Source organism: Chaetodon auriga, chromosome 10 (assembly GCF_051107435.1).
Source record: "Chaetodon auriga isolate fChaAug3 chromosome 10, fChaAug3.hap1, whole genome shotgun sequence".
Lineage (NCBI taxonomy): Eukaryota > Metazoa > Chordata > Actinopteri > Chaetodontiformes > Chaetodontidae > Chaetodon > Chaetodon auriga.
The window spans coordinates 8,859,795-8,883,506 of NC_135083.1; the positions used below are offsets into that span (position 1 = coordinate 8,859,795).

The 23,712-nt window shown below is 43.4% G+C and overlaps 1 protein-coding gene across 2 annotated transcripts in view; it reads right to left on the minus strand.

Moving 5' to 3' along the window:
* The window catches only part of iqsec1a (IQ motif and Sec7 domain ArfGEF 1a), a 92,158-nt gene extending 68,818 nt beyond the window's left edge, over positions 1-23,340 (minus strand). Inside the window, exons 1-2 of one of the 2 annotated variants that reach the window (XM_076741909.1) lie at positions 22,757-23,340; positions 6,538-6,567 (exon numbers count right to left, since the gene is read on the minus strand). In XM_076741909.1, coding sequence (XP_076598024.1) covers positions 6,538-6,567; positions 22,757-23,016 — 290 coding nt within the window. In that variant the 5' untranslated portion in view covers positions 23,017-23,340. The remainder of the gene's footprint in view (positions 1-6,537; positions 6,568-22,756) is intronic. The other variant, XM_076741902.1, reaches the window with a different exon arrangement.
* Between the last annotated feature and the right edge of the window lie 372 nt (positions 23,341-23,712).

Here is a 23,712-nt window from a genome sequence, read left to right on the forward strand (position 1 = left end):
AATTTCCCCTTTTTGATTGACAGTGAAGCATTTGTAGCAAGAAACACAAACATCTGTCAGTCGTTAACACAGCTTGTACTCAGGTTCTGTATGAATAAACCTGCTCTGAGGCCCGGCCTTATATCAATGGCTAATTGTGTCATGGCTGCTGCCATTTGCTGCTGTTTCGGCATAATGAATTATTAATTCCAAAAATGCTAATGTCTCTGCTCCGGCTGAGTTGAGAGCTGTGGACCTTGAATTACTCTGAATTTTCTCCCTGTCTTCCATCAGTTACTCTGATGGGGCTGCAGAATCCAACACTCAGACCTTGTTTCAGACCTGTCAGTGCAATGACTGATGCACAAACCCAGCTCTTTTCCACTGGGGAGAGATGTTCTGCGACTTCAAACACCCACGTCTTTTATTGTCTTTCACCATACGCTGCACGCACGTGTCGTGTTTTGTTTAATGCCCGTGGAGGGACATGTTTTCAGAACAATGCCTGTTTAAGACCTGGAATCCACTTTTCTCATTGAGAGGGGACGCGCACAAGGACAAAAGCGGCAGGCTCGTTGTCTAACCCGTCGAAGTTGAGAATCGCTCTCCATGGCAACAAGAGATGGCAAAGGAGACGAGAGAAGGTCTCCGTGATCCCTGCGGAGGGCGCCGGCTGAGGGTGAGAGACAGCGCTGGACCGGCCCTGAAACACAGCACTGTCACCTCTCATCCCCCCGGACGAATATCAGTTCAGCCGCCCTGACGCGTACTGTCACTGCACCGCGGGACCGACCGGCTCTTTGTAGGTTAGACTTCTGTGTGAATTAAGCACAGTCCAGTCCACACATTGTGCTGTTTTAGAGAAATGTCCTGCCTGCAGACAGAAAAGCTGCAGCTCCATAGCCTCATCTGTTAGATGAGTGCAGCCTCTTTGCTCCCATTTAAAATTGCATGCTAATTCCTCTGGCATGTTAATCTGCTTTGTAAACGATGCCACAATTTAACACTAAACGCGACAACAAGATGGTCTGAATTAACATTTAAATTGATTGGGAACACTTTGCTGACTGGTGTTGTTTAGAGACACACTTTGAGGGAGGTTTTGACCTCCACAACAACAGCCCGGCAAAGCTTTATTCTCGTCATTGTCATCGCCACAATAACGGCCTCCTCATTATAATCCCTGCCTCTCTGTTTCCCCAGCTCTCTGCGGAGAATTACATGGAAATGAAAGCCGCAGACCCCGCCGAGGCTTTCCAGAATATCTCCTCACTCACTATGCCGCAGTTCTCCGACGAGCTACTCAGGCCTTCATATGCGTCCGACCGAACATGTTCACTAAAAACAGAAGTCCCACAGTCACAGATACTCAATCCCAAACAATATAAAATTTCAATTAGCCTCTCTATTCTCATCCGCAGGTAAACAGGGCACTTTCCGAAACTGTTCAATAGCAGACAACAGCACTTTCATCCTGTGCTCTCATTGCAATTGCTGTGATTAAGTGTTGGACTACTCCTCCTCCGCTGTAGGCTTTTGCCGAGTGCTAGTCCGGGTTTATGAATGACTGCTGTGCAAAAGTGTATCAGGGAGCAGCAGAACATCTTATCACGAGATGCCCGCTGGAGATCAATCCAATAAAAGCAGGTCACTGATGGTGTTGAGCGCCCGCCTGCCCATCTCACCCAGGTTCTAATCACATCTGAATGAAGCCATCCATTCTGATTACAGAACAGCAGACCAATTAAACACAGGCATGTTGTTATTCCTCTCTCATTAGCCACAGAGCGCGTATGAGAATAATCCTCAGCCATCACCGACAGGGCCGATCTCTCTCTCTCTCTCTCTCTCTCTCTCTCTCTCTCTCTCTCTCTCTCTCTCTCTCTCTCTCTCTCGCCACACACAAACACAAACACACACTCAAACTTCTATCAAACCAGTGCAAAGCAATCCTTCGGGAGCAGGGCTTATTTATTTATAGCGCCTGTGCCAAGTTCAGTGGCTTTTCCATTATTAATAATAATGAAACCTACCGAGCGATGTAACACGCAAAATTTTAAACAGCCAGGCTCACTTGTGTCATGGTGTGACATGTTCACAGGGTTAGAGATGTAAGCGAGTGTAAGTCTGCCGTGTGTTGTCAGCAGAGTGCTGTGCTGGCAGTTGTAGTTGATTTTGAACAGCGTTGAGCTCTGATACAAAAGGGAAGAGAGAGCCAAGATAAAACATGTGACTGATACTGAAATTCCCAGCGACGGTCACAGTGATTTGAAACTGGCTGCTGCTTCGCTTTAAAGAGACGCCACTGAATAATTACACTGAGATACTTATACTGTCTCCAAAGGGGAAGCAAGCGAGGCAGCAGCATACAGTAAGTTTTCACTGTCTGCAGGGAGGAGTGTCACAGAGCTCTGTCATATGGACGCAAAGAAAGGCCAAAGTCACTTTTACTTTATTAACAACTGCATCCCTAATTGTCACATTTTACCATTTTCAAATCTAAAACCATATGACTTCTAAATGTTGGTGTTACGATGGCAGAGGGCCCAGTGGTCGATGACCAACCCTCGCACATTTACTGCCAGATTGACAACTTACTGCTATCCTTTTCCTCCTTGTCCTTCGCTATCACTTATCTGCCGCTTGCTCTCTCTCAGTCGCTCGACCACATACTCACACATGAAGCACTGAGCTACGCTACAACAAGAAAACAAAGGAGGGCGTCGAATGCTTATTACAACGAGCTTTGAGAAAAGGCTGCAGGCAGCAAGACTGGTGAGAAAAGCAGATAGTGAGACTCTGACTGCTTCAATCATGTCTGACCAATCAATGGACTGCGGTGTTTCGAGCTCCACCTTTAGGTACCAGACCAGCGTGCTGGGTACGTCAACAGAGGACGAATAAAATCGGGACAGTATGGAGCAGTTCTACTGGCACGAGCCACGACTTTTGACAATGGAAAAGCGAAAATAACTACCGTTCTACTTGATGATGGAATCGATGCATCTGAAACTGTTCAAAGGTCATTTCAAGCAAGAAGATTAAAGCGTTCCTTGTTATTCAGGTGTACAATATTAGGTTGTATATTAAAATATATTGTTTTGATTGGTTTGCCAGGTGCTGGCTGGCCTGTAGTCAAATGTAAGTAACTGTACTCTGCATGATCATTTCAGGTATCCATATGGACAAAGTGACACACTGTCTGTGGTGAAAGGTGTTCGCTCATAGAGGACAGTACAAGTGTGTGCTTATAAAATTCCCTTTCAACCTCCCTTTGCTTCCATAATGAAGTACATAACGCAGCGTTGGAGTCGGAGCAAAATCCATTCATGCATGTAGGACAAGCTGCACTTATCTGGTTATCAATGTACTATTTCTTGAATGCTGATGAGCCTGTTTTCTATGTTATTAATGAACGCGGCCTTGTAGTGGAACGGCTTTGCTGATCTGCATTGAGATGTAAACAACAGCTCTCACTTCCTGCACAATCTGGTCTGGTGGTGGTGGCTGTGCTTTAATAATCTGGCGAATTGAACGGGGAGACAACTTTTTCATAAAAATGCTGATTTAAAAAAAACAAAACCTTTATTTCTCAGTGTAAACGCTGCAAAGTTGCATTTATGAGTGAGATGAATTTAACATCCACCATTTCTTTAAGTATTTCCTGATCTGGAATAGATGTTTTTGTTTAATACAGTTGTTATAGATTTATGTTTTAATGTAATTATTGGACTGATTTATTTGTGTGGTCTTTTAGACTTAGACTTTTGTATTGTCCAGCTATTTATTTTTTTATTAACTGCTCTGACATTTGGGCCTTTTATTGACAGATTCATTCACTCACTTGCAAAGTTTGGTATCATTTCCTTATTGTTTCTTGTCCAATAATATATGATTTTAAAAGTCAGTCCTGCATAAAACACCTTGTACATCTTGTAATTTCCTTATCCAGCCTTGCTAGCTTGATAGCGATGTGTCCAACGCTGAACAGCTAGCATTACTACAGTATCACTGACTGCACCTGACATAGTGGGAGATGAGCTCCTCTGGAGGCTTTTCATTGATTTGCAGATCAGTGCCACCATGTCTACTGCTCAAAACTGAGCAGAAGTGAGTAATCACTTTAATTCAGAAATGTCATGGCTTTTGCATCCAACCCTTGTATGCAGCTGCCAACAAGTCACATGATGCAAAATGTGCTGGTAGAGATGTGCATGTGAAGATTGAACCTCAGCTTGTACAGAGGCAGAATAACAGCCTTGGCACGGCAGCTTCACATTAATGAGGGGAAGATTCTGGGAACTGTGGCCAAATTCACAACCAAGTACGGCATACAGGAGGATGCTGCCATTTGGGAGGTTTCCAACCACATCAAAGCATCAATTTGGTGAGATGGGATTGTTTGCCTCTGAAGCCTTGTCCTCCATTTCTACTGCGATGCTTTTAGATTCCGGCAGCAGCACCAGCTCTCTGGCTGTGACATACGGAAAAAGGCACATTTTATGATAACTAGAGGACAGTCATCTGATATCAACATACATGAGTCCAAAGACGTTGGGATGCTGCGCACAACATAAATAAAACAGAATGCGTTTGCTAATCCTTTTTGACATATGCTCAATTGAAAACAGCAGAAAGGCAATATATCTAATGTTTCACCTCATCAACTTCATTGATTTTTGTAAATATATGCTTATTCTGAATTTGATGCCTACAGCAAATTTCAAACAAGTTGGGACAGGAGCAACTAAAGACTGGGAAAGATGTGGAACGCTCCAAAAACACCTGTTTGGATCATTCCACAGGTAAACAGGTTCATTGGTAACAGGTGATAGTATCATGATTGGGTATGAAAGGGGCATCCTGGAAACGCTCAGACGTTTGAAAGCGAGGATGGAGCGAGGTTCACCACTTTGTAAACACATGATTGTATAAAGGATGTTACTACATGAGCTCAGGAACACTTTGTAAAACCGTTATTCATCTGCAAATGATTGTACTCTGTTTTTATTTATGCTTTATGTAGTCCAAACTTTTAGACTCAGGGTTATACACTATAATAATTACATGGGATGGAAAACTAATTCCCAGGTTTCATTACAGTGAACTGAGGGATGGATGGAGAGTGTTTCAGAAATTTAATGAAAAATATTACCAACGCACTATATTGCATGATACTATACACAGTACTGGTCTCAGCTGATGCCTGAAAAACTGTAAACTGACACCTTTTCTGTTGATGTTTTCCAATAAATATTTCTTTCCAGTTTGCAAATATCAATACGGAGAGCTGATGTGTGTGCTTAAAGAGTAAAATTCTCCAATGTGAAACAACACTTACGGGCTTACATTATTGAGCACTGACTTGTTTATTATTTCAGAAAATCCAAATTTTGTCCACAAGCTATTTCACCCCAGGCAAAGTTTTGTAACTAAAAACAACTCCTAAATCTTATATAGCATTCATTACAACATACAGATGTTTTGAGTGAGATTAATATTTGGCAACCCACCTAAAATGCTAAAACAAAAAATATGAAACATTGATGGGATGGTTTTATTTGACTGATTTTATACAGCACATCTAAAATTTTGCAACCCATTTTCTACTCGGATTCTTTCCTCTCCTTTGGTACACTACTGTTGATGGGGATGCAAGTGAGTGGCAGACAAGCTTCACATGCACATCTCTCACTCTTGCGTGCGCACAGGCATGCACACATACGCAAAGACTGTCTTTGATGGTATGAAGACAAAGACTGGCACACATCTCCAGGCTGTGGCCCGCTGGATTCGCTTCAAATTTGTGATAGGACATTCAGAGCAGAAGAAAAGCGGCCTGGGAAGCGCAGACAGCCGAGCACCTAAGGGAAGAACAGACGTGGCCTGGAAATTTTTCACTAAAACACAGGCTCCGCTACACTCTGTTCAACTCGTCTAGACACGGTCGGGTCCGTAATATACTGTGCTACAGAGGCAGAGGAAGAGTCTGTTTGGATCCCACAGCGAGGCATCCCTAAAGAGAGAGGCTGCAGATAAGGAGTGTGTTTACCAGTGAGAGGCCCATCTACCCTCTACGTGCAAGCCATATTTCTGTGTTCGCAGCAATGATGGATTCACATTACAGTCTTAAATCAGCCCGCATCTTAACTCTGTCAGCAGGGACCCCCTACAAATCTCCAGCCGGTAAAGTTCACAGAGCAAACAAGTTAACAACAGAGGAATGTGACCTTGGGCCGCACTTGACATGAAATCTCATCATTTCCTCCACTCTGTAATATCCACAAGCACCAATAACAAGCGCCATATCAGTCCGGCCTCAATCCCCCAGACGGAGTAAGACCACTCACTCTGGGTAGCACCACGATGGAAGGATATTCAGCTTTACACACTCAAAATCAGGAAAACACCATGTCTTCACCATTTCCCCAAGAAAGATTTATTTTCCACCAAAAGGCACAGCATCCAGAGGTGTTTCAAAAGAGAATATTCCCAAAATTCAAGCAGATGTGCACTCCAGAGCAGACAGAAGGAAATTATGTGAGCAGCTGGACATACCTGACCATTCTGGAAGAGTCAAAGTCGGACCTGAAAGACAGAAAAACACCGGTTCATTGATTTTGTTGAGCACAGACACAAGAATCTGCAGTATGGCAGCTAAAGACATGAACAGTAACAAAACGCCTCGCTGACCATCATCACTTGATTCAGCAATTACATTACAGCAGCTGAGTTTAACTACCTGGCACTGAGGGGAGCAACACTTTCAAACAGATCAATCTGGCATCCTAAGAAATGGCCGCACTTTAAATTCCAGCTACAACTTCCACTGACGTTCACAAAATTATACAATGATATTCCAGTGGGTGCGTCCCCTCTGCCAGTACGGTGCTTATTATAAATACAGAATCTTGCCTTAGCAGATATAAAAAGAACTGTCAGAGTAGATAGGTCAAAGACACAGATGAAAAACTTAGATTAAAAAAATTACTCATGGCTTAATTCCATTTAGCTGTGTCATTTTCAGTCTCTGCTATATTGCTATATTGAGTTCCAAAGCGGAAAGGGCCATTTTCTGGTGGCCCTTCTTCTGAAAGTAAAGTAACCACTTCTATTCACAATAGGTGACTCATAGCTGGAGCACCTCCACGGCTTGAAACTCTCACCGGCACAAAAGATGACCAACTTTGTTAGAAAATATCTGGTTCTTCAACAAGAAGTCCAGGGTATAAGTCGATGTACATAACAATATAAGAGGAGACAACAACTACAACTCCCAAGGTGCATTTCAGTGAGAAACATCCAATCAACGCACTGCTAACAGTGGGTGGAAAATGATTACACTATTGAGAAAACTGATCTGTAACTTAATCACTTTAAAATTCTGGCCAATTTTGAATGAATGCATCACTGGCGGCAGTGGCTTTTACTCCACAGCAATGACAGCCAAGGCTCATGGGTATTGTAGTATTTAGAGCAAACTGACAGACCAAACATACGTTCTCAAAAGTTACATAGTTTCATTAATTCAAATCGCATCACGCCCCCCATTCCAAGAGATGTACGAGAACTTGCAGAGGCAACTAAAAATGCAAAAGGCGCTCCCTAGAGCCAGTGTGTGGTTTGTCCATTCTGGGCTACTGTAGAAACATGGCGGACTCTGTGGAAGAGGACCTGCTCCTTCTGTAAATATAAGAGCTCATTGTAAGGGAATGAAAGCCCAACAACTCTTATTCTCAGGTGGATATACATGGATGAAAACATATTTATAAATATTACATCCCCCCCCCCCCCCCCCAAACATACTGGACCTTTAAGTCATGCTGAGGATCATTAAAGAAAATATTGCAATGGGAATTCAAAGAGAGGAGAAACACTTCTGGAACCTCCAGCAGCTCCTTTGTGTACTTTGCAATGCCACAGTGCATGCCGGCTCACTGTTATGGCTTACATTATTAATGTTAATAATAGCAGCTGTGCTTTAGCTACTATGACAAATCAAACTGTCTACTGTGAAAAAGGCCTGTTATAGTGCACAGGTTTAATAAAGTCGATTTAATAGCGCTTGCATAGAGCCTTGGGTATAAATGGGTATTTTGGGGACATTTCAGAACAAACTTCTTTAAACGAAAGAGATCAAGTAGCTAGTAAAAGACGTTACTTTACTTTGGCTCCACATATGTTATCATGCCATCACGCACTCCCTGTTCTCTGTCTCGGTCATGAAATTTCATAGGCACTTTTCGGAATAGGCTGCAGTAAATGGCATTCCAACAGCAAGGAAAGTACTCTTTACACCACAGAAATAAAACGTAGCCTGTTCTGTGAACCATAGCGCTAAGGGGCAATAAAACGACTGCATGGCTGCGTCGGGGCAAATTTACGAGCCCCCTTGTTGCCTCTTTTCACATGGAGAAACACTGAAGTATTCATGGAGAAAAGACAGCACGGTGACTGACCGTACCATTAGGTCCTGTAGCTGCAAAGGTGTACTGTTCAGCTTTTTGTTGGGTTGGCTCAAAGAAATAATGATCCTCTCCAATGTATAATGTTGGGGCCAATTCTTTGTCGACAGAGATTTTTTTTTTCCTCATTTCTAATCACTCTTAGTTACTTTACTTGTTTGCTTTCCCTTCTCTTAGCTGTGCACCTTCCCCCTCGCTCTATTATTACTTAAGCATTTGCTTCGATTGTCGAGTGCATCAGCAAAGATGTTAATTATTCCATAAACCGCAGAACAAACTTGATACCGCTGCTGTTTCCATTAAAGCAAAGCCTATTACAACTGTGTGAATTAGGTTGAGGTGAACACCAGCACTGGGTCAATATAATGCAGTGGTGGGATGAGGTTCATTGACAAACATGCTGCAGTCCAGATCCAATGGCAATTAATGAAGCTATCGATTGTTGTGTATACAATGCATCACTGAAAAAAATGATCACACCGAAACCATATTTCACAAATCTTTTGCTCGATATGTCCGTCTTTGAAGCTGCTGCTTGCACCCAGCCTGCAGACTGAACATCTTCAGGGCAAACCAGAGCGAAGAAGAAGTGGTCAGAACCCTGGACAGCTCCTCTGTCCTGCAGAAAGGCCTCTGCAAATTACTCCTACTACTACCACCATTACTACCAGGTCTCCTTTTCAAGAAGTGTATAACGTCTGCAGTGCTGCAATTTGCATGAGTTGCCTCTTTGAGTGCAACAGAATCGATACAGCTCGGTCTGAACCACGAGGAATTGTACTGAGTGGATCCGAGGTATAACTTTGCAACATAGCGGGCTAAGACAAAGTGAAACAGCTCGTTCACAATGTATGCCTATACAAGACAGACACATTGATGAAGAATTAATTTCGCTGCAGTCTAGACAAAGCTCATTTGTCTCGCCATGAAATGAATGAATTCCACGTTTTACTGCGTTATCCAAGCAAAAATCAATCATCCTTACGATGATGAACCTTTGAACAGGACTTAGAATGCAAGTTTTCCTCTGAACTGTGCAGAAACACTGGCTACTGAAGTTCATTCAGGTGCATTCCCCCTTTTAAATGATGCATGAAATGCCAAATCCCATTGGAGGTATCATTTCACAGGAAGACCTACACAAGCTGTGAGACTGGTTTCTCCCACGGTGGCCCAAAGAGAAGCCAAATCTCCGGCGGCAGAATTAAGACTTTAACCCAGCTGCTTCCTTAAACCAATTCTTACACTGCTGTCTTTAGTGCCACATCTGTGTCCTCAACCTGCCCTTTACCTCAGCGCATGTGTGTGTCCTCCTTGCAAGTGTGTATGCATGCTATACATTTGTGCCCTTCTTCTTCCCGTGTGCTCTGCGTCTGTTGCAACAAGGACAGCCTGTTTCCTGTTGTGAGGGAGGAAATGGACAGAGGGCACAGCCAGTGCAAAAAATGCTGACTCACGGTTTATCAATCTGCCTTTCTGCAGGAGTAAGTGCAACTGGACACGACTGCAGAAATGCACTCGTCTGCTCATTTAATCATAGCTCGCTGGGCCGGCTTCAAATGAACTGGAACCTGACATCCAGTAGGCCGACAGCTGCAACATTCAAACATCTACATCTCACTGCCCATGAATCCCTGTTTTGAGCGTGTTGCAGCCCATTTTTAATATAATCACGACTGTACTTTCAAATACATTACCGTGTATCATAAAGGCTTGTCCACTTTTCCCAGAAGCTGTTTTACTTTCCTTGCCTCTTTCAGGAAAGACCTGCTCCAGCGCAATTATGAAACCATTATTTGTTTTTTCGCTGTAAAATAATGAGGAGGGTTAAGCCTTGAAGAAATGGGTTCTAGCACTTCATCACATTACCGCCCTCAATATGGCAATGAGAGAAAAGGCAGAGTGCTTAGGCAATAAAGGCAATGGTTATTTCCTTTCCTGAATTCAGAAGAAAATCAGAGGTAATTACAGTTTGTCCGCGGTGTGTGATTGATGACGATTTCCAAGTAGGAAAGTTTCTTGAGTGTGCTTCTGATTATTTTACCTTCCTTTCTCCTAATATTTTCTAACCATCCTTCGATACGCAGCCCTAACTTCACCTTTGAGGCTAACAGCAGGAATTCCATTATGAACTTCACCGAGTCCTTAACTGAACTGCTTAGACCAGAGTTATTTCCAGAGTTACCCAAACCGTTATTGGCTTTACTGAATATACTGTGTCATTTCGGCGGCAACTGTGACAGCCGTGAAACGCTTCGAGCTTTAGGCGAACAAACCCCTTCGAGCTGTGATGGAAAAGAATAAATCACATCTGAGGTGACGCTGAATTTACAAAACTTTCCACCGAAAACACAACAGCACTTCTCGCAATTTTTGCCGCTCTGGCCTCCATTCATAACAATGTCACCCAATGATCAATGACTCGAACCCGCGGTCGGCTAGAGCAGCTCATTCACCCTGACAGGTCCCTCAGAGGCACGCTGTGAAGCTTGACGCACTTGTGCGGTGTTTCATAGTTATTGTCAGTTTCACAAACAAAAAAAAGAGAACACTACAGTCAAGATAAAACATTTCAACTTTATGCCCACTTCCCTTCGTTTAGAGCTTTTTCCCCGTCCAGCGCATGAATGGAGGGCATTCATCATGTGTTAGGGCTCCTCTGTGCGCTACATACTTGTGGCGTTCATATTACTGAGACCTAAATGATCTGTATTAATCAGCAACTAATTACAGGCAGAAATGTGTCTGGCTAAGCAGAGCTAATGAGTCAGTGCAGTCTTCCATAGTGGTTTGCTTCTCATGGTGCCGTCAAATTAGTATGTATCTCTAAGGAGTCACTGGTGTGTGACCCCCGCTGGCTGTCTGCCCCTGCACAAAGAGAGACTAGCAGTCCACACACACACACACACACACACACACACACACACACTTGTACATATTGCTAAAAGCTGCTCAAAACAGTCCACCTGCTTCCTTCCACTCTCATTTCTCATCATCTTCTCACCTGACGTTGCCCTAATAGTCAATATATTATTTAGGCAAATGCAGAGGAGCATGAAATGCACCGGCGGAGGAGCTGGACCTTTAAGATGATTGATGTACTGACACCGTCACTCACACGTATTGTTGTCAAGCTGGGAGCGGTGCCTTTATTGATGAGCCTTTGGAAGACATTTCATCTGTCTTGGCTGCATTTAGGTTATGCCTGCCAAGGTGAAATTTGAAATCTAAAGACATACTTTGGGCCATGCCTGTCAACATTTAAACATAAGGGCCCCGTCCTGGGCCGTTCCACCACCCTTCACTTGCTTTAAAATATCAGAGCTCTGGTAGTTCCTGCACTAAGTGACTACAGTTGGGTGGTCAGAATCAGACACCTGGTTGAAAGTGAAACGCTGTGACCATCCCTGCATTACATGAGTGAAAGCACAAGAGGGCACTTAGCTTATTTATGTATTGATTGAAGGATACGTACACATCACTTACACATTATGCTTCAGCTGTGATTTTGAGAGAGGCTACTGGAAAGTGAGGGGGTTGGGAGGAGAGGGGGATTATGAAAATGGATGGCAGAGATAGTATAAAGCATGTCTCTGCACCTCTTGGGTGCGCTTATGCTTGGAAGATCTGTCATCCTGGTTCACATCGATTTTCCCTCCATTTGATACAATAAGATCCATGTGGCATATTTTACGAAAAGCATGACTTTGACCGATGTTGCTTTTCACTGAGTACAAGTGAACCTCCCATTTGGTGAGATATTTGACAAACTTTCAGCCTTTTGTGTCGGTACTCCATCCTTCTCATGGTCCTCCCTCTTCTTTTTGTTTTCTTGGCAGGTGCTGTTTGAGTGAATGACTTCTCACGGCTAGATGTTACAGCTAATGTTCTACATACTGCCACCTGTGATACAGGAGGACACCGCCGTGATCTCTCCTGTCAACATTACAGCCAACCTTATTTGGGAGGTTTAGAAAGGTTAAAAATACTGGAGAGAGATATGTGGAAAAACAGTATAACAGGAGGGTAAAATATGGCATAATCTCAGGGAAAAGGGGAGGGTTGACAGGTCTGCTTTGGTCTGAAATCTCCTGGCATTATTCTGTTATTCCTAGTGGGAAAAACTCTATTCAGTGCCAGTATTTCCAATGTAAATACAGTCAGAAATTTTAAAGTCTGATTTCAGTAGGATCTGACTGCAGTCTCTCACATCCTTGACGCGCTTGTTCATGCTGAAAAAGGAGAATGCCTTTCCCCCCTGCCTCAACTCTACAAAGCACCTGACCCAATACAGAGAGCTGGATATGAGCAAATCTCACTCCCACTCTGGCTGCATTTCTGAACATACCGCTCGGATTTAGATCAGCCCTCAGAACCTCCAGGGTTACACAAAACACAAACAGCAGTGCACCGGCAGCCAGAGTGGAAACACACAGATTACAGCCCCGACACCTTCGAGTGGAGGCAACCGTCGAACCTGCGAGTCTCTCTCAGCAGACTGAAGCTGGATACGTCAGCCGTGTTAGACACCACACAGCAGAGGTGATGCTGCAACTGTTGTTTATATCGCTCCTGAAACTACTTCCTGCAGAATTTTCAGCCCAAATATTGGTTGTCAAAGGCTCAGCCAGCTGTGAGGAAGTCCGTGTTTGACATCGACCTGTGATGACTAAGACGATGTGTGAGCAGTAGCTCCTCATCTGTGTTTAGCTGTTGACTCAGCCTCCACCTCGTCAGCAATGCACACACACGCGCGCACCCCCCCCACACACACACTGCACTCCCACTTGGCAGAAAACTAGTGGCAGCCTTTCAAACAGCTCTCCACAGGTACTAGGCTACAAATTGCCTTTGATTCAGCTGCTGCATCAGCTGGTTTTGACAGCTGCAAGACGGATAATTGGTTCAACTGTGAAGCGGCCGTAGCCTACTTTGGCCTTGCTTCTTTAGTGTTGATCACAATTTGTAATGACAAAAGAGGGAGGAAAGTGATGTGGAGACTTAGCTCGCTTGAAGGAAAACGTGTGCATCAGATTTACAGAATGCTTTCCTGAATTACTCTATTGGTTTTTTCTCACAAACTGAGGAACCAGAAAAATTGAGAATCTTTTAGGCAGTGATGCCTATCACAGAAAGCTGTGTTTGCTTTTTTATGTCTCTATGTCCCGTTTATAGTTTGCTTTCTTTCTGAGAACAAACATTTGGGAAATACACTTTCTTGCTGAGAGTCAGGCCTGAACGAGAAGATTGATGCTACTCTCACGTCAGTACACTAAATGCAAAGATATATGGCCAACAAACATCTAGCTTGACTTAGCAGAAACACTGGATACAGGCTGCCCCAAGCCTACAAACTCCACCCATCAGCACCTCTAAAGCAACTCTGTATCTTGTTAATTGAACCAGTGCACAAACACATGTAAAAACATGTGTTTTTGGCAAAGCTAACTACTGGCTGTAGCTTTACAGTTAGAGTACGGACACGAGAGTGGTATTGATCTTCTCATTTAACTCTCAGCAAGAAAGCAAACAAGGCCTTTTCCCAAATGTCGTACCATTGCTTTAAGGTTTGTGGTGTTAAATCTACTTTAATAAGAATCCTGATCCACTATCAGTGTAAAAGACCACTTTATCTCAACTTAAATATCAGTAACTAAAGATGTCCTGTTGAGTTTTCTAACATGTTTTGTGGATATTTGAGGTCTCCTCAAATATGGTTTTCCTCATAAGACTTTTGCAAAGCTGATTTTTAGACATTCTGAACCCGTAAACTAGCTATTAATCATCTTCCCTGCATTTGCTGGCACATTGCTAAATACTGTGGCACATAACGTTCCCACCACTCTCAAAAATATGCCACCAAAGTGCTACTAGTGATCAAAACTGCCACAGGGCCCCTTTAACACCACTTTGACACCAAAGAACTGAGCCATTCTCCTCAGTGCCAGTGTTGCCAGTGCTGCATTTTACACAATACAAAGAATAAAACTGTCCTCGCACACTGGTCCCATAGACCGTAAAAAACAATGAATGTTCCTGGTTATTTACGGTACGTGCCAATGTGTGGAACTTCAACATTCATCATCATTGTGCTGGAAAAGGAGCGAAAATGAGCGTGTTCACCCGGGTGTCATGATACCATCACATTGGAGATGGAGCTGAGAATCACCCGTGGCGACTGCAGAGTCATTTGACCTGGGAATGAATGCTGATTATACTCTCTCCCACTGCAGACAAAAGCCAGATGTTAGCGGGTGTTAGTGGATTTTTTTTTTTATCTGGTGTAAAAAGAGTATGCGTCTCATTTTAATGCAAATCAGTCTCAACTAGGTGATATTGGCTGGCACTGGAGTAAAAACCATATGGATTCAACTGAAGCTATGATGGCTAGACACCGATCTTAGACTGGGGCTTTAGTTTAAGCTGTGCATGTACACCAACACACCTTAGTTCCTCGAGCATATGGTTGATTATCCCTCAAGTTCCTATTTGCAGATCATACAGATAAACTGAAAATGCAGCACAAGGTTCTGCTTTTACACCAGTTTGATTTCCTCCTTGCTAAGAGTTAGGAATCTGAGAGTGGCGATCACAATCTAAAGCGCAATGATTTTTTTAAAAAGATGCCTGAAATGAAGCCACATTATCCTGCACATGCACGCCTGTGATGTAGTATTATCAAATGTCACAGGAATTTAGAGCAGGAATCTCTTTCTTTGGATGTTAAATAAAACTGAGGCAGTGGTGCAGAGTTGAGTTTGGTGCTTTAAACATAATGTGGTTGCCTGATCCAACTAAGCTGGACCATCTGACCCCCCTTGGTGTGGCCTTTACCAGTAACACCGCCAGACAGAGGTAACAGTGCTCATTAAAGCCATCATTATCCTTTCTGGTGGGATAACCAGCAACATCAAAGGACATAAACCAACCTTAACTCTGACTTAATTGGCCTGATTGAGGGAATCAGAGGTCAGCAGTGCCAGCAGTGGCTTTCTTTCCAGCAACACTGAGGTCTCACTGAGATGCACGGAGGGACAGTCCATTACAGATAAAGGCAGCCTGCAGTTGATTTTGAGTGCAACTCGCAAATTGTCTTTGACCATTGCTTGAGATTTATAGGTGGGTCTGAATGCAAATCATCCCTGCGCAGACATTAATCTAGCAGGGGTATTTCATTAGAGGGGGCTTTGCTGGAGAGATCGAGTTCATGTGCTCATAAATTTGGTTTGGCACACTGATTGTTCAGCAGATCGCTGGGTAAATGAGTGGAAGCCGCCAGCCAGCTTTCTCCATCATGCTATTATTTCCTGCCCAGGGGTCCCAAAACACATGCTAAAGCTGTTACACTGGCTTGAGGTGAACTATTTATGAACGTGCCAATCTCCAGTCTCCAGGCTCCATCCAGGGGACTTAGTAAGGGCAGCTGAGGTTTTCTTAGGCAGCAAATTACAGTAAAGAAGCCAAGACGCAGTCACTATAACCAAGACAGAAGCAATATATAAGCACCAGTGGCTTCAGCGAGATAATTCAGTATAAGCCAAAATCGACAACCTAGAAGGACCTTTATCAAATACTTCAATAGCTATTGACTCCTCTGAACATTAACTCCTCCGGCAAACTCATCAGAGCTGCACTGTGTAACAGACATAACCAATGTACAAATGAACTGAATGAAATACGCAGAAATACCTGATAGGAGTACGAAAAAACTGAACACCGTGTAGCATTGAATTTAGCTCTTCTAAAGGCAGTTATCTACTGTTAATGCAACAATTTAATAAATCACAGGGTTTTTTCTAGATATGTGTATTTATGTTCAACCAGTTAGTTTTCACATCTTGATTTGAACTTTCATTTGTGTGTCAACCAAGTTTCCATCAGGATTTCTAAATAAAAAATTAAATAGAGCAGCAACTAATTTTTAATATAACTTATTATTTTCATTATTGATTATTCCAAAACTCAAAGATATTCAGTTCACGACAACGTAAGAGGAAGAAAAGAAACAAATCCTCACACCTGAGGGGCTGGAACCATCAAAGATTCGTTTTCTTGAAAAAAAATAAAATAAAAAATCCATTATGAAAATAGTTGCCAGTTAATTTTCCATTGATTGAATCAACAAATCTTTTTAGCTTTACAGTGAAGCAAAGCTTAAAAATGAAATCCAACATGACAATTTCCCCATGAATCATTAAACATCTCAAACTTTGAAACAAAATCCGTCTCCCTCCCACACAATTCCTTCTGTTCTATCGTCAAGATGAAACTGAGAAACAAAGTCCCAAAACAGCAGTAACACAGCCACAAACAACACTAAAATACATTATCAGACTACTGTTTAGTTTACAGCTAAACATGTTTTTCTAACATTCATCTTCCCCCAGAAAATGTTAAAAAAGAAAATGTTGCATAATCCTGCAGCTGCTTTAACGTGTCACACAACTGCAGGTCCTGACCATCAAAGCAATTACAGTGAAGTCACAGCTGAAATGAATGAAAACCATTCCTCCGTACACTGCATGAGGATTACCTTCATGTCTTTTTTGTTGTTGTCTCTCACAACACCTAACAAATGATAACCAGGTAACATTTTGGCACGCATCCCGGCCGACACCTGGAACAGAATCAACGAGTGGAAAGCTTTTGCTGCTCATTTTTCAGCTCTGAAACAGTCGTATTAGCTCTATTAGAGCATTAACAGCCAGAGAGATGGAGTGAGAATGATTTGTCATGTTATTCATCAATATTTGATCACTCAAGATTACTTAGGCTTCCTCACTGACTGGGATTCAAACCGAATTTAAATGACTGCCTGAGAAAAAAAATGAATCTACCTCCACAAACACTGCCGCCACAGTCATCATACTCAAATCTACCACCAGTGCTTATTTGAGGTATAACACTCCTCTGAACACAGTTTTCCCTGGTCATGCAATCAATATCCATCTGTATCTGCTGTACGGAGGAAAAGGTAGCAAATTGCCATAAAAAACTTTGAGTTTAAAGAGTTTGACTACAGTTTTAGCTCATTAAGAAAAACTTAAAGCAAGGCTGTGTAAAAGTGACACATCAGTTCTTCGTCATCCCAAATACTGTTTACACTCAGTTGGCTGTCCAGGCCTGGGAACCAAGTTTGAATGCCAAATGTGGGCTGGCAGATGCGTCCACCAGCACTGAGATAAGAAATGAAAGCACTTGCGGGCACTATTCCACTCCAAACCCCAGAGGACAGGTTCAGATCACGGTGGATCCACTCTGATGAAAACCACCAGCCTCTCTCACATAATGCAAGACAAACATTTACCACCACGCTTCCAGTTTTATTCAAACACTAACTCGACACGCAAACACTTTCCCAGTTTTTTGTTGCTCCTGTCCCAACTTGTGCTGCCGGCATCAAATTCAGAATAAGCACATATTTACAAAAATCAATGAAGTTAGTGAGGTAAAGCATTAAATGTATTGTCTTTGTGCTGCTCTCAATTGAGTATATGTCACAAAGGATTAGCAAGTTGTCACATTCTGTTTTATTTGTCACCGAGCAGACAGACCAGAGGTGTGTGGTTGAAAGTCTGCTGAAGCGTTTCAGTCAGTCAGACTCACTGCTCATGAAAGGTCATTTATTCCCTTACGTGTTCTGCAGAAACATGCAGTTTTGTTTTACATGTCATTTAATTCCTAAGCGAGCTCAAGGGATACAAGTGAGTGTAGAACTCTGTTAAAAACCAAACACCATTAGGAGACAAAACTGCACAGGGTCAGCATAAACACTGCTGGGCTAAAGGGCTGACAAAGCAAGCAACTGAGGCGCCATGAACAGAAGAAACCTGATACGTGTGTGATCGCTAAACTTTTCATTTGAACTCGAGAAACGGTGAACAGTCCGTGAAATGCGAGTTTTAGCTGTGGATCTGCCGAAACCGATCCATTGAGAGCGACTCCTCCTCTGCCGATTCTGCTCAAGCAGATAATGGGGGTTACAATCACCGAGGTGGACAAGCTTATGGATCCGCGTCAGGGTCAGTGCACATCCAGACGATTTCCAATACCTGTGCAGCTGTCGCACATCCCGAGTGCCTGACCGACAATGTTACCCTGGAGCCTGCTCTGCAGAATTCACACAGAAATCTGTTGACTTGGCACCACAGGTTCCACTATCAGCGGTGCATCACATTTCCTGCCCTTTGCGTTTTGTTCCTAAAAGAGGGTCGAGAGGAACACAACACGCGGGGAGAAGCCTTCCATTTACAGCCGACCAAAGACAGCAGCAAACAATCTTATGTATCATTCAGCAGCAGCAAATTCTTTATCTGTCACTTGTGGTGGAGCAGACTATGACTGTTTTACATGGTGCAAGTTTTTCTCCTGTGTTTTTGCTTCCTCCCCTCTTTCCATTATAAAGTCACGCAATGATGATATCTTAAGCCAACTGAGAACTGACAGCACAGCTCTCAACTATTTGCATACAGTATGAACAAACAATACACACTGTACTCAAGATGGGTATTATACAAATGAAGCCTACAGCTGACAAACACAGGAAATGAAAACTAAAGGGAAAGCAGGAATGTATTTAGATCCCTGCTGAGAGTAACATGCAATGTGGCTATGAATTCACTCTGCATTACATGACAACCCTGCGTGTACTGGACAAGAGCGTGCATGTAATGGATTTAAACCTGTGAAAACATGCATGCAAAGGGCAACAAAAGCAGCAAAACAACTTTGTATAGATGCAAAGCAGGGTCACTCGAGGCTGCATACCATGCCAAGAGGAAACACACATCATTTGGTCTTTGAGCGTCCCTTCCCCGTCGCCCCCCGCCATGCTTATTTTTCCTCCTAGTAAAAGGTTTAGCATGCAGCATGAGCTCAGCAGCTGGCTCAAGAGATGATCCAGGGTTCAAACCTGACAGAGTCCCTCCAGTGTGGAGCTCACAGGCTCTCAAATCCTCCAAGCAGGTTCAGGAAAGTATAACCTGTGCCTATAATCAGTATAGGGATACGGAAAATGACACGTCTCTTCAGGTCTGATCACAATCTCCAAAAAAAAAAAAAAAGGTGATACAGGGATCTGTTCAAACTACCGAGGAATTATAAGCTTTGCCTTCCTGGGAAATGTCCAAGACAGGACACTCCTGTCAATGATGTAACATCATATTGTATAAAACAATACCTTCCAGTCTTACAGGAATAGTTTGATATTTTGAGTTTGAGTTAGAAGGTCAACACCATCGTCATCTAAGCATAAGGAATCAGCATAAAAGCTCATTTTCACACTTTTCATACACAAATATGTGTTAATGAGTGAGCTTTAGAGGTGCTACTAGGCAGATTTTTTGTCGCCTTTGGAGCCCTTTCCCCCTGTTTCCAGTCTTTATGCTATGCTAAGACAACTGTTTCCCAACTGCAGCTTCACATTTAGCATACAGACATGAGAGTGGTATCCATCGTCTCATCTAACTAGAGGCAAAAAAAGGAGAAAAAAAAGTGTATTTCCCAAAATGTTGAGCTCTTTTTTTTTGAAGCAGAAGTCTGACTTTGCTCTCACAGATAACTGAGGGCTTCAGGGACTTTGCTTGTGTTTTGCGGATAAAAAGATGACAGCAGAATATCTTGACTGATGGTCTTCCAGATCCAGAATGGGCCACTATTGCTTTTTCATCCTACCAGCAAGTTCATGACAGTTATTTTAAGGAAATGCTTTCACCTGCTTCCTTACAGTAAGTGCAAGTCAGTTCCTGATTACATAGCTCGAATGACAGCCACCATGGTAAGACTGGAAAAGGGCAGCACAAAGCCGGATGTGCCTTGTCTGTATTAATGTGAATGATGTTCTTATGGAGGACATCAATGCCGAGCCATGGTCTGAAGTGTGTCTGTTTAAACAACATTAGCATCCACTGTTTGCGGATGGTGTTGATATTCAGGCACATGATCTCTGTTTAGCTCTGTGTGTGTATTTCAGCTTTCATTATGTATTCAAAGTGAGCATCAACACTGAGTCCACAGCTCCACTCAGCTACAGAGAGAGGGAGCGGGCAACTTAAGGATGTCAAGGAGTATTTTTCCAAAAATTTGGATGTGGGGGTAACGAGTCCCCATTTATCCATCAAATGTTAAATCTGTTTTGTCACAGGATAGTGGCAAAAACAAGCCTGCACACACAAGCAGCCAAACTCAGCTTTCTCTGCTCAGGAAATCCAGGAGGATCTTGTACTGTACCTGCTGCTTCTCTGTACCGAGGAGCGATTTCAGGTGGCTGACGCAGCTGAAATTTGTAATATTTTCATTCTCAGCTGAATTGCAAATTTCTTTAATGATGAATGATTTGGTCTATCAAATAATAACAAGACAAAGAGTCTACTGCAACTCGAGCACCTCTGTCAGGCTGTGCTTAGGCCCTATAGTGCTTTGGGCTAAATGCTAATGTCAGCATACATGTTTAGATCAGTGTGCGACCCAGCCAATATCTGCTAATTAGCACTAAACACAAAGAGGTGAGGCTGACGTTAATGTCATTAGTATTGCAAGTATTTAGGCATAAATCAAAGTATTGAACACATTTGTTTAGATATCTAAGCCTCGATCAAAGCTGTGAATCACCTGACCACCATCCCCGGAGCCGTGCTGCTGGCCTGGCTAAATATAAGAAATGTCAATCAAAAGTCACCAGAGCTCAGGATGATCGCCCCGTGGAGGTATGCAGTCAAAGGCAAATAAGGTGAAGAAGCCCCGCCTGGACATTTCTGGGAATCTCTCAGGAAAACCAAGTGTAAAGCTAAGAAAAATCAGGCAGTTGCCCTTGTGTCTCTGACCTTGGCAAGTGGCAAAAAACGGACATCTATTCAATCCAAGTACGCACTATTTAAAACCCATTTTCTCTGTTCCGAAATGACCTTTGCAGATCTTAGAATCAGTCTTGCTAAAGAACACTGCGCTCTTTAAAGTGCTCACCGCACTTACATGACATTTTAAATCCTGTACCCTCCATAAACCACAATTTACATTATTAACAGCTGCCATATTTCTTCGGGTTCACTGGGGTAATCACAGGCTCCTCACTAACCTCTGTGTCAGTCAACCAGGGCTGGACTGAAATAGTGTTCAGACAGTGTGACGGCACAGAATGAGAGATGGTCACAGACTGATTTTGCAGGGAAATCAGACAGAATACTCCACAGTGCCTGAGAGCGATTTATAAAGGGGGCACACGAAAGGGCAGCGTTATAGTACGTCCTCAACAAACGGTTTTGTCAGCCAGCAAAGACAGACAGACAGTGAGTCATCAGAATTGATTTGCTGCCATTTATCGTCATGACACTAACACGACCCTGGACACAAAGGTCAAGCATGATCACATGACCCTGCAGACTGTCAAAAGCCAAGTTAATGTTTGCATGCTGAGGTGTGAACTTCCAACGCAGAAGTAGCACAGGGAGGGGAATCCTGACGGCGTGTCTGACTATCAAGGTCTTTACCAGCACGCCTGATAATAATGCTCCACTACCTCTGCCCTACCTGTTCTGCTGTGCCTGGGGCTTAACCCACAGCCGGCAGGCAAGACCAGCCCTGAAACATAATTGCACAATGGACCCATCCCAAGTAGCTGTGTGCCACTTTCCCAGGGGTTGCAGCTACTGCGTTCCATATATGAGGGATTAAATGTGCCTGTCCGTGCACATGAAATCCCCTTTTAAGGCCAGTGAGCTCCATGGCATCGTTTAGACCTCAGTCTGCTGAAGTTACAGAACCTGACAAATCAAACTGAAACAGAGATGACAAAGCAGATTAGGTCTGCACTACATGGAAAAAGCTTTGGTGCTTGCACAAGAACCGTGATCATGTTTGCATCAGTGGGTAATTTAGAGCAATCTGAACTTGATCTGCTAAATATTTCAACTGTGCACACAACAGTTACACAAAATGAAACAACTGGACTGGAAATGAATCTGTTAAGAGGAACTGGTTTGTCCACCGTCAACTCACAATCATGCTGGGAGATGCGGTCAAAAAAAAAACAACAAAAAAAAAAAAAACAGCAGGCCATTTTCTGTAACTGTACCGTGCGTAATTCACGGACCCATTTTCCACCAGCGAACCTTAAGGACAGCATCCGATGCCAAAGTAGCCTGGTTACAATCCACTGTGTGGCAGTGCTGACCTGATTTAGCAGCAATTACTTTTAATCAAGTACAATTTGTAACTTTAACGACTTATAAAGAACACATGGTGAATTGCAGATAATTTGACTTTGATAAAAAGGAAAAAAAGAAAGAAAAACAACACGACCCGATGTTGTGTCTTACTTTTCTTGCGTGATATGTTCCTTTATGGCTCCCAGAGTGACCAGGCTGTTGCTGCCCTGCAGCAGCCTGCAGGTTGCCAGGTGCCGCTGGTACTGCTCCTTCAGACGGGCGTTCTCCGTGCACAAGTCGGACACTTGCTGCTCCAGCTCCTCTATCCTTCCCCTCTGCCTCTCCAGCAACTCCTGCTGGGTCTCGATGATCTTGTTAAGCTCCTTCAAATATTCCACAGCCCTGGTAGGGTTCTCGGTCGGGCTTTCCATGTCGCTCCGAGTGCCGTTTTTTGCGCTGTGGTTCCGTGTTGTATCGCAGAAGCCCGGGGGGAGATGGGTCTATGTAGTCCAAGCTGGGTTTAAGCGCAACAATTCGGTAGGTTGCGCCTTTTGCGCCTCGCCATTGTTTTAAGCCGATGTGGGTGATAATTCGGAATGAAATACTCCCTGTACAGATTTCCCACAGCGCAACAAACTAAAAGCTCCTAAGCACGTACCCAGCTCCAAATGTTACGCATCAAAATACCAATCAAACAAATGTGACACCGTGCGTAGTGCGGCTCCGTCTTGGCTCCCTATGAAGTCTGGCTGTTCCCCCTGTTGGCAGCGCGGTATGACATTTTCTGTACCTTTCGCTCCATGCCGTTCCCGTGACTTTTCGTAAACAGACGCTGGCTGTCAAGTAGGCGGGGTTTTCAAGTTTTATGAATCTGCAGGTCGCAGTGAGCGCAGTAACGGCTTTGCAGCTGCCGCGCAGGATGGGAGGTGAATTTAGAGTTTGTGGCTACATGTTTTTCCATCCTCTCCTCAGGACACCTTTATTTTGAGTGCGCGTGTTCTTCTCGCAGGTGTGCGCATAAGCGTGCATCCTCACTGGAAACAGAACATTGCACATTTTGATCATAACTTTGTTGCATTGTAGTGCGTGTGTGTGTGTGTGTGTGTGTGTGTGTGTGTGAGTGAGTG